General features: G+C 40.6%; 1 protein-coding gene across 1 annotated transcript in view; it reads left to right on the top strand.

Moving 5' to 3' along the window:
- Window positions 1-12,347, top strand: part of Cfap43 (cilia and flagella associated protein 43) — a 71,111-nt gene that overhangs the window by 23,294 nt on the left and 35,470 nt on the right. Inside the window, exons 7-12 of the mRNA XM_048336347.1 lie at window positions 283-350; window positions 2,378-2,509; window positions 4,285-4,401; window positions 6,711-6,791; window positions 8,329-8,477; window positions 10,175-10,278. Of these exons, the coding sequence (XP_048192304.1) occupies window positions 283-350; window positions 2,378-2,509; window positions 4,285-4,401; window positions 6,711-6,791; window positions 8,329-8,477; window positions 10,175-10,278 (651 nt within the window). The remainder of the gene's footprint in view (window positions 1-282; window positions 351-2,377; window positions 2,510-4,284; window positions 4,402-6,710; window positions 6,792-8,328; window positions 8,478-10,174; window positions 10,279-12,347) is intronic.

Genomic DNA, 12,347 nt, shown 5'->3' on the forward strand with positions numbered 1-12,347 from the left:
CTCTTAAGTATATTGTTTGATAATATAGTTTGGATTTGTTGTGTTTTTTGCACCATATCTCTCACAAAACTTTTTGTATCAAACCTTTCGCAATACTTTCTTGATAAGTAAAATATACTCACTATAAAATTCTTAATGCTAGCTGCATAGATCTGATGGTACTGAAATCCAAAACAACTTGTTTTGTTTATATTGTGTTACTAAGCAGCTTTGATTATTCATTGTTATATTGTTCTTCTAATATGTGATATCTACTTTTTCTTGTCTTTGTTTTCCAAAAAGATGGAACAAATCTTATCAGTCCAATCACCTTGGTATATCAGAAGGATGGCCTTCTTGCTTCTGGAATTGTAATGTATCTTATTTTCAAAATGAATTGCTTTCATGAAAAAACACAATTTCCATTTATTGCCATTTCCCATTATGAGGTACATTCTGGGATGTCAAATACTGCCAGATTATTAATTAACTTTTTCTTATTGAATGCATTTATAAAATTTATTATGAATAATTTCAATTATCTACATTAGGAAATGACTCCCTCTTTTTTTTGCCAGTCCTGGGGCTTGAACTCTGATTCTGGGAGCCATTCCCAAGCCTCTTTGTGCTCAAGGCTAGTGCTCTACCACTTTATCCCTAGTGCCACTTCTGGATTTTTCTGAGTAGTTTATTGGAAATAGGTGTCTCATAGACTTTCCTGCCCTGGCTGGCTTTGAACTGTGATCCTCAGATCTCAGCCTCCTAAGTAGCTAGGATTATAAGCATGAGCCACAAGTGGCCAACTTGGGTTTACATTCTTAAACAATGTTTTGTCAGATGTGAACTTAGACCTTTAATCTATAGTTCATCTTAGGCTCTGGAGAGGGATGGATAATGATGAGCACCTTGTTTTCCCTCTCCACCCTCCCAGGCCCCAAGAATCTGAATCCAACATTTCATAAATACCTACTCTTAGTTAGGGGGTCTGGTCTAGAATATAAAAGCTTCTTCACTAATGTAAAAATAACTCCAAATTTTCTTGAGAGTTAAAATTGACATAAATCTATTTGCAGCCAACCAAATGATCAGCATATTTTTTACACCTACCATGCCCGAAAACTGTGTGCAGAACTGGAGAAGAGCATATAAAGAAAACAAAGGCATACATCCTCTTCTTGGATCATGTAGGGAGATAAGAAATGCACACATTAGCCAGGCACGGGTGGCTCCCGCCTCTCATCCTAGCTACTCAGGAGGCTGAGATCTGAGAATTGCAGTTCAAAGCTAGCCAGGACAGGAACATCCATGGGACTCTTATCTCCAGTTAACCACCAGAAAACCAGAAGTGGTGCTGTGGTTCAACCTAGAAGAGCACTAGCCTTGAGCAAAAGATCTCAGGGACAGTGCCCAGGCCCTGAGCTCTAGCCCCACAGCTGACAAAGAAAAGAAAAGAAAAGGAAAGAAAGAAAGAAAGAAAGAAAGAAAGAAAGAAAGAAAGAAAGAAAGAAAGAAAGAAAGAAAGAAAGAAAGAAAGGCACATATTAATGATAAATGGATATACTTAAGGATTCTTTGAATTAAGGGGACTTCCATACAGAAGACACACACACACACACACACACACACACACAGCCTCCTACTTCCTGAATGGTAAAGAATATAGTGAGAAAGTAGATGTTAAAGATGCTCAAATGCCAGTTCCATCCAGCAGATACTGGGGAGACAGATAAAGAAGTGCCCGTGCAATGCCATTTCATAATCTAAGTAACACCATGGGGCTAGGAATAAGTTTAACTGATAGACATGGTTAAACTGAAGAAGTCTCCCCCACCCTCTGCTTTTATAGGATCAGATTGTCTCAGGGCTAGCTTAAGAGAATAGATCAGGAGAGCATATTCCAAGAGGTAGATAACAGGATGTTAAGAAGCAGTAAGATAAGTACTTTGGCGAACAGATCCAGGATATCAAGAAGGAGTAAAATGGGTACACATACAGGCATTCATTCCTATCTTTTGACAGGATTGCTGCAGAAGATCAAACATTCTACAGTCACAAAGCCAGGGTTTTCCACCAGCATCATGCATTCTATAAGCACACCCATCACCTCAACTGCAGCTGATCACAGTCCACCCAGGGCTCTAGGGCTCCCACACTCAAAAGAAAGGCATGACTAGCAAACATTGAAACATGAGTCACAAAGCCAGAACACGGAAGCTCTAACCAAGAATATGGTTTAAAGTTGCTAAAAGATGGAGGGAAAGTGTGTTGCAGTAATGACAACAAAGATGGTGATCTCAAATAAGCAGTAGATGGTAACCCATGAACCTCTGCTTGTCTGATGAAGATGCATTGGCCAAGACTGGCTTTCTACACTTACCTCATTGTGTTTGATCTGTAGGATGGTGTGTTGTACTCTTTCATTGTCAAAGATTCAAAATACAGCGTAACGAATTGTCTTTCCACGAAGGAACCTGTGGCACATTTGGTATTTTCTCCCAATTATAAAACATTGCTGATTCAAACAGAAAAGGTATGTTAGAGGACAATTTCTTTATTTTTTTTCCTTTTTCTTTTTTTCCTTGATAAGCAATGTTCAGATAATCAGCATTGCATAACAGGTTCTTTCCTGTAATCCCTGGTAGGCAAAATTTGGGAGGATTGCAGCCCAGGCTAGTTCAGGTTAAAAAAATAAAGTTTGTGAGATCTCCATCTCATATCAATACCTATCATTCCAGCTACTTAGAATTTTGAGATCAAGAGGATCATGGTTCCAAGCCAGCCAGAGGGAAAAAAAGTTTATAAGACCCCCTTTCCCCATCTCAACAACAACAACAAAAACAAAAAGCGGGACATGTTCCTGCGTACTTGTCACCCCCAGGAAGCATAAAGAAGATGACTATGATCCAGATTGGCTCAGGGTAAAAACAAGACCCTATCTCAAAAATAATCAGGGGGGAAAAAAGGCTGGATGTGGTGGCCCAAGTGGTAGGTCACCTACTTACAAAGCTTGGAAATGGAGAATAAGAAGGAAGAGGAGGAGAAATGAGTGGAGCAAGATAGTCCAAAGCTCTTGCAGTACTCAGGAGGACAGTAAAGTTTAAAGTAATTTTTGATGTTGATAAATTAAATATGAATGCTGTGACTTCTAAGATAACCATTTGAAGAATGAAGCCAATTGATGATGTTTTCAAACTACATGAAGAAAAGGTGAAAGGTATTAAAAAGGGGGGAAAATCCAAAACATTAAAAAAAAGAGGCAAAAAAAACAAAACAGATGAGTAACTAGGAAGCTTAAGATACTGCATTTGAACTCAAGTATGTTAGTAATTTTAATAAGTGCCAAATCAACAAGCAGAGACCACTGTATTCTACTTTTTTAAATTCAACTGTAACCTGTATCCCAATGGCTCAAACCTGAAATCCTAGCTATTTAGAATGCTGAAATCTGACAATCATGGTTCAAAACCAGCCTGGGCAGGAAAGTCTGTGACAATCTTATCTCCAATTCACCACTGACCAGCCAGATGGGGAGCTGTGGTTTAAGTGGTAGAGTGCTAACCTTGAGCAAAAAAAAAAAGCTCAGAGTTGGTGCACAGGCCTTGAGTTCAAGCCCCAGGAACTGTACACACACACACACACACACACACACACACACACACAAATGCAACAACAACAAAAAACTCAACTATGTGCTTTAAGATTGAAAGCAAAAAAGATGGGAAAAGATTTACCTTGTGAGTAACCAAAATAAAAAATTCAGCAGATATATTATTAGATAAAATAGTTTTTAAGGCAAAAAAATATGATGAATGGCATTATTTTGAAATAAATGGTTAAATGCACCAGGAATGAAAGATGAATGAATGAATCAGCAATTGATAAACAAAGAATTTGAGTATCTAGATTATTCTATTTATTTATTTATTTGACCAGTTCTGGGGCTTGAACTCTGAACCTGGGTGCTGTCCCTGAGCGAAGCTCACAGCTAGTGCTCTACCATTTGAGCCACAACACCACTTCCTGTCTTTTCTGAGTAGCTTATTGGAGATAAGAATCTCACATACTTAACCTACCTGGCTGGCTTCAAACTGCAATCCTCAGATCTCAGCCTCCTGAGTATCTAGGTGTACACTGCCAAAACCCTACTAGTGTCTAGATCTTAAGTTCTTCAAGGCCATGGTTTCTTGAATCCTGTGATTTCCCATCACCTGTTTCCACACAGTTTCATGCAGTAAGCATATAATAGCTGTTTAATTCAATATGCAATAATTGTTATGCGTGTTTTTTTTTCTCTCTATGCTTCAGGGATCTATTTATAGCTACACTTTTGGAGAGGAGCCAGTATTAAATAATATCCTAGATGCTTGTGATGGGAATTTTCAGGCAATTGACTTAATCACTCCCGGAAACAAATTCTTCATGGTAAGAAATATTTTATTTTATTTTTGTTGTTGTTCCTCTTGTATTCCCTTCCTGTGCTTTTGCCCACGCTATCACTGTATCTCATCTGAGTACCCTGGATACTGTATATACTTGTATTAGAACTAGGGAAGGGAAAAGGAATATCAAAATCGAGAGACAAAGGATAAAAAGACAAACAACTCCAAAAGCAATACTTACAAAACCATTTGGTGTAAACCAACTGAACAACTCGTGGCGGGGAAAGGGAAAGGGGGAGTGGGGGGGGGGGGAAATGAGGGAGGAGGTAACAAGTTATACAAGAAATATACCCACTGCCTTACGTATGAAACTGTAACCCCTCTGTACATCACTTTGACAATAAATAAAATTTAAACAATAAGATTGAAAGTATAATGTTTTGAGATTTAAATTCCTGTCCATGCGTAATTGCATAACTTTGGAATTCATTTGCAAAGCAATGCAAATGAGAGTCAGGGTGTGTTTGAAAGTAACAGCAGAAATAGCAAGCATTTCCATTGCCAAATCTTCTCTCCTGTTAGAATGATCTCACCACATTGTGACCTCACAGTTTTGCCTCCTGAAAATAGCAAAGCAACAAGATCTTAGAAGGCATCCACTTTATATTTGCCAAGCAAGCTCTGAGTCTTGATGTGTCTGTGACATTTCACCTACAAGCTGCCAGTCTAATGCCAGAAATAGAGATTTGGCTCAAGTAGTACAGTACCAGCCTGGGTTGGGGTGGGGGAGGTTGGGGGGAGAAACACAAAAAGCAAGCAAGAGTGTAAGGCCCTGAGTTCAAGGCTTGAAAGAATATCTACACATTGGTGACATCATAGTTAAGGTCATACAGTATCATAGTGCAAGTCTGAGCTAATGCAATAAGACAGACATAAAAGGTGTATACAGACTGGGAAGGAAGAAGCAAAAAGCAAATGTATCTTTGTTCTCAGATGACTGGCTTCCACAGAATGATGTGATTGCAGCGAGGTTGCGTGATGAAAGTTTAACATACAGAACTGTCAATTGTGCTCTTATGTATCTATAGTGAACAATTTGAATTAAAAATTAAAGCCACAATACTATTTACATCAGCACCAATAAAATGAACTCAGTATCAGTCTAACAACAGAGGTATAAGTACAAAACCCTGATGAGAAAAGTGAAAGATCTAAATCAATGGAGAAAGATGACTCAAGCATTGCTGGGCAGATTCAATCTTGTCAATGTGTCAGTTCTTCCTATCCTGACCTATAGATTCACTATGATTCTAACTAAAAATCTCAGTAAGTGATTTGGTGAAAATTGATTAACTGCTTCTAAAAATTATAGAGCTATGCAAAATATCCCAAATAATCAATACAGTGCTACAATACAGTGTACAGTCAGAGAATTGACATAAATCTGACTTGAAGAGTTAATATAAAACTATAATAATAAAGATAGTGTGGTACTGGTAAAAGAATGAGTGGCAAAAGATCAGCAGAACAGAACAGAAAGTCTGGAAATAAACCTGCACATATATAGTAAGCTGGTATTTGAAAAGAGATCAAAAGAAGTGTCTTTTCAACAAATAAGGCTAAAACAAGTTGGACCTGACATGCAATCTTAAACCTTTCATAAAAAATTCAAAATGGATCATAGATCTAAATGTAAAATGCAAAATTATAAAACATAATTGAAAATCTAAATAACCTTGGGCTATGTAGCTATGGAAGGAAAGGGGAATTCCTTTACTCTGATCAATTTTCCTATAGTCTTCAGACTGCTCTAAAATTAAATCTAATTTAAAAAGAGAACTATGTATAGTTTCCTGTCTCTAGGCTTTCTTTGTGACCTTTGCATTATAAACCTTTATCTCCTAGGATTTCGTTGTAACCTTAATCTTGTAACCTAGGACTTCCTTGTAACTTTTACCTTAAATGTTGTTGTTGTTGTTGTTGTTTTTTGTCAACCATGGGGCTTGAACTCAGGGCCTAGGTGTTGTCCCTGAGATCTTTTGCTTTGAGCCACAACTCCACTTCCTGGTTTTCTGGTGATTAATTGGAGATACGTGTCTCATGGACTTTCCTGCCCCGGCTGGTTTCAAACCATGATCCTCAGATCTCAGCCTCTTGAGTAGCTACCCTTACAGCTGTGAGCCACCAGCACCCAGCACCAAAAAAAATGTTGACATTATAAAATAATTATTTATAATCTATACAACTGCTGTGAACTTTTTTTTCTGACTCCTCAGATGGTGACTTAGAATATGTTTGCACATGACAGTCTTGGTTTCCACTCAGTTTCTTTTTTCCTTTTTTTTTTTGCAGACAGTCACACATTCTGGAGAAGTTTCTGTTTGGTCCATAGAGGATTGTACTTGTATAAGCAAGACTTATCTCAAAACCACAGTAAGTGTACCAGATAAATTATTTTTTTAAAAATTGACTCTATGGGAGGGATGGGTGGGAATGTTGAAAGGGGTGACATTGATGGAGAAACATTGTTCTCATAGACTTCTTGGTTGAATGGTAACTCCTTTGTACAACTACTTAAATATAATAAAAAAAATTTAAATTGAGCCAGGCAGAAGCTGGGTGCCAGTGGCTCATGTCTGTAATCCTGACTACTCAGGAGGATGAGATCTGAGAATCACAGTTCAAAGCCAGCCCAGGCAGGAAAGTCTGCGAGTAATTATCTCCAATTCAGTACCCCCCCAAAACCACAAGTAGAGCTGTGACTCAAGTAGGGAGTACTAGCCTTGAGAACAAAAACTCAGGGACAGTTCCCAGGCCCTGAATTCAAGCCTTAGGACTTTTGCTGTGTCCATGGTACCTCTTGCATTCTAATAACATAGCAAAATTAGAGGAACAAGAAATAATTATAATGCTAAGTGTTTATATTATTGTCAGATATTGCATTACACAGTTCTAGGTATGTTCAAGAGGAAAGAAAGTATTAAGTATTATGAGTGAATTTATTTTCTTAAAAGTATTCTGTATAAATAATTATTACATAGACAAGTCTGCTTGCCTACCTTTCTTCTTTCCTTCTTTCCTTCCTTCCTTCCTTCCTTCCTTCCTTCCTTCCTTCCTTCCTTCCTTCCTTCCTTCCCTCCTTCCTCCCTTCTTTCCTTCCTTCCTCCCATCCTCCCTCCTTTCTTCCCATTTTCCCTCCCTCCTTCCCTCTTTCCCTCCAGCTCCTTGACAGATTTCCACTATATAGCCCAGGCTGGTCTGAAGTTTTCTATTTGGCCCAGGCCCCCTTGCTCCTGCAGCAGTTTCCCAAGAGCTGTGATTACAGGTGTTCAGTACAACTGGCTCAGTTGTGAATCTCTTAGTAACTGAATACACGGTCAGATTTCTCTTCTTAAGTCTTTCTCAGTTGCACAAACACCTCAGAAATGAATAGTGACTTAAAAATCATACTCTATAAACATGCTCAAAATATATCTTAAAATTCTTATTTTATTTTCATTACTTAGTCTGTTTGTAATTGTTTAGATCGATTATTGCTATAGCCATTGCATGGTCATTTAGGGATAAACATGATTCAACTGGTATTCTATCAATCCTATTTTAGGATAAGAGAATGACATGTACAGATTCAGGGGCATGGCTCAGGTGGTAGAATACCTCCCTAACAAGTGGGAGGCCCTGGATTCAAGCCCCAAGCTAACAAAAAAAAGAAAAAAATCGGAGGTACAGATTCCTGGGACTGCTCAGAGTGTTGAGTTGGTCATCTGAAATCTTTACCACAACATAGTTTCCAGTCTTCCCATTCTTCTGGCTTTCCAAATCCTTGAAGACTTCTTTTCCTGCCAGGGTATGGAACCCAGGGCCTCATATTTGCTAAGTGCATGCGCCGCCACTCGGCTGCCTCCCAGCCCGCGAGGCTCCTTGCAGGTAGGCGAACAGCCTTCACTGTCTGGGCTTTCCTCTTTAACAGACAACAACTCTGGCTTGCTCTCCCTCCTCCCTCTCGGCTGCCGTGGGGAGCATGGATGGCTGTGTGTACTTCCTGGACATCCAGGAGGAAGACTGCCCGGAAGTGGTTCACAAGACCTTCCTCTCGGAGTCGCCCGTGCGCCACCTCATGTAAGTACCTCCTGCTTCTGGAAGCACTTTGGCCAGGCCTGTCTGTGGAGGGTTCTGGTGACACCATTAAATTGCTTTGATGTTTTATGTATTTCACTTGTTTTGAATATTAGCACAGCCATTCCTGTCACCAGTCAGAACCTACAGAAGACCATGCAGTGGGAAATCTAAAGGCATCCAGTTCTCTCGCTGGAGGAAGCCTGTTACCAATTGCTTATGTGTCTGTCTTTCCAAAGACATTTTATCCTTACTCAAGCATTAAACACATATACTTCCTTTCAGTCATTCGAATAATCTTTCAGTAAACTTTCAGCGCTGAGAGGGGCCCCAGACATTTCTGTTGTTAGCTCCACAAAGCCAAGACAGATGAGGTCAGTGAGGCACAAAATTGTAAATAATTTGCTGACATTGTGTGTGTGTGTGTGTGTGTGTGTGTGTGTGTGTGTGTGTGTGTGTGCGCGCATGCACAAATGTGCAGGCTTGCCAGTACAGGGGCTTGAACTCAGGGCCTTGACTTCTCACTTGGTTTCTTCACTCAAGCCTGATTCACTGCCTCTTGAGCCTTGCCTCCACTTTCAGCTTTTTGCTGGCTATTGGAGATGAGTCTGTTGGACTTGTCTGCCCAGGCTGGCTTCAAACCTCCATCTTCAGATCTGTAGCTAGGGCTGCATGTGTGGACCACCACTGCCATTGTTCTCAGAGGGAGAAAAATCACACGCAGTGTTCTGGGCCTCAGAACACTAAATTCTTTCTCCTCCTGCCAGGTATTGTCACGGCATGCTGAAACATCACACCCATCATTCATTCTGAGAATCTCTTATTTCCACTTGAAACAGTGAGGCAGCTCTACCAAAACTTCTCACTCATTTATAAAGAAACAGTTGTCCAACTTTCCTGAGTTACCCTGACTGTGTACTTAGACCTTGTGATTAGACTAGCATTGGCCTCAAGTGTAATGATTCTACCAATGTGTCATCACTTGGGATTCACAAAATCAGAGAATATTAAAAATCACAAACCAAAAGGATGACTGGTTTGAAGCATGTATGGTGGCTCATACCTATAATTCCAACTACTCAGAAGGCCAAGATTAGGAAGATAGTGGTTTGAGGCCCTTCTAGACAAAAAAAAAAAAATGCTCATAAGACACACACTCTCTCAAGAGAAGCAGCTGCTTATGGTAATGCACACAAGCTCTCCAAGTTACAGCTGAAAGCACAAAACAGGATTGCAGGCCAGGTAACAGGCCTGACAAAAAGCAAGACCTAATTCCCAAGCTAAGCAGTGTGGGAAAAGTCTGGAGGCACTCTGGAAGGAGTCTGCCAAACGAGGGAGAAGCCCTGAGTTTAAAAGCTTAGTACTGGCCAAAAAAGAAAGGTTTGGATTTGGTTTTTGTCAGTCCTGGGCCTTGGACTCAGGGCTTGAGCACTGTCCCTGGCTTCTCTTTGCTCAAGGCTAGCACTCTGCCACTTGAGTCACAGCACCACTTCTGGCCATTTTCTGTATATGTGGTGCTGGGGAATCGAACCCAGGGCTTCAAGTATAAGAGGCAAGCGCTCTTGCCACTAGGCCATATCACCAGCCCCGGTTTGGTTTGGTTTTAATGTGCTCCATGGCCATGCATCTAATAGACGTGCTTGCTGTGTAGCTAGGGAAAAGACTAGGATCTGACAATCATCAGATTTCTTCTTTTCTAGTTTTGACCAGCTAGGACTGTTTCTGTTCGTTGGAACATCAGAAGGAAAACTCTTTGTTATCAATGCCAAGCCCTCAAGCTTATTTAAGATTCTTGGATTCACAGGTACGACATAGACTGTTTATTTATTTAACATACTATAATCAGTATTTTGTTACTGTGCATAGCTGTAATCTTAGCCACTTGATGGTACGTGCATGCCATTCTAGCTAGATCACAGGAATGTACTATCATACCCAGCTTTTATTGGTTGAGATGAAATTGGTTGAGATGCCTGGGCTACCTTCAAGCCAGAATCCTCCTGATCCCCACACCCTCTATAACTGGGTTAGGAGGGTGAGCTTCCATGCCCCGCTGTGAGTTATTTTGGCTCACAGATACAAGGAATCCATCCATGGCTGTTTGGGCCCTGGATACTTAGAACATCATGATGGCTGGAACTTAAGGTGGAGGGCCTTCTTCACCTTCTGGTGAACAGGAAGTATAGAACAAGGAGGAGAGCAGGGACTGGCCATGACCCTCAAAGGAACCCCCCAGTGACATTCTTCCTGTGGATAGGCCTCCATTTCCTAAACTTTCCAGTATCTCCCCAAAAAAGCACCACCAGCTGAAGACCAAGCATGCAACATATGAGCCTGTAGGGGAGATGTTGTATTCAAGCTATTCAGTGATAGAATTCTGATCTTGAAAACATGGAAGCCAGTGAGATGGCCCAAGAAGACAGACAAGTGCTACCTAGGGCCAAACAGATAACCTAAATACATAAATTAATGAACCTAGTTGAGTAGACCCTGTGGAAGACCTGGAAGTAAATGCAGAGCTTGTCACTTTTTAGCCTATCTGCTTGGTTAGTGGTTAGGATGGAGAAGCTGGGAATAGAACACTGATTCATGTTGTATACTAAAGCTGTGGATGGAGGAATATGAGGCAGGAAAACCAAGGATGGGTTCAAGTAATGAGGCAACTGAGGGATGGCTGGTATACCTCCAGAAAGAACTCAAAGAACGAAGGCTAGGTTAGGTACAAACTGTGATCAAAATATGAGTGGGGTGAGAGCTGGGCAGATGTCCTTGTGCATTTGCCAATCCACGGGTGCTCCTTCAGAGAGCTCAGACAGGGAACAGAGCTAAGAAAATAAACGTGGCAAGCCTGTTTTTGAAAGTTTGCAGAGAAAGAGGGAGGATCAGATGGTAACTGTTTGAGAGAAGACAGAAATGAAAGAAAAGTTCTTAGCTGAAGATCGAAGCATCCTTCAGGAAGAATATAAGAAGCCATAAGGAATATTGAACATAAAAAGAGGTGGTTGAGGATTGGGAACATGACTCAGTGACAAGAGTGTTGGCATAAAGTTCTGAGTTAATCACCAGCTAAAAAAATAAAAAGTGAAGATAAAAGATGATTAAGAGTTAGAGTGTGGTCCAATTAACGATTAGAAGAATGGGCTCGAAATCACAGCTAGGAACTGAGACGGATTCCTACAGCAGTATGAAGAAAGAAAAGGGAGGATGAAAACTGAGAAATAGGAGTTTTAGGATAGAGGCATTAAGACTGAGCTTCTGTGATAGCCCTTGGGCTTCCTTTATTAAGAAGGAAGAATACAATCAACTGTATACCTGGGGAAGGCTGAATAGGCAAATAGTACTGTCTAGGCTACCAGGTAAGTATGAAATGAACCCATGTTGGGCTTCATGCTTGGTCCACTGGCCAAGGTCAGAATAGCTGTATTCCAAGAGAAGCAAACTGCTAATCATGTATACTTCCAGCACATCGCAATCCCTTAATCACTGATGCAAAGAGTATTACTATCTGAATTGAACATCCAGTGTGGGAGCTGACAAGCAAGCCCAGAGCCAGTGGCTCACACCTGAGATCCTAGCTTCTCAGGCGGCTGAGACCTAGAGGGTTTCCATTCATAGCTAGCTCAGGAAGAAAAGTCTATGAGACTCCATCTAACCAGCAAAACACCAGAGTGAAGCTGTGGTTCAAGTAGGTAGAGCTCCAGCCAGGCTCATGAACGCCATGGTGTTCCACCAAAAAATAAAAAGAAACAGTGGAAAACTGGGTGCACTGGGCAGTGTGAGGTTCTAAAGCACAACAGGTATAGAGGAGTGTTAGGAAAGATCAGGTGGACAAAGGAAAGAAAGGAGTCAGAGACCTGAACAGATCACATCAGA

The sequence above is a fragment of the Perognathus longimembris genome, chromosome 2 (genome assembly GCF_023159225.1).
Source record: "Perognathus longimembris pacificus isolate PPM17 chromosome 2, ASM2315922v1, whole genome shotgun sequence".
Lineage (NCBI taxonomy): Eukaryota > Metazoa > Chordata > Mammalia > Rodentia > Heteromyidae > Perognathus > Perognathus longimembris.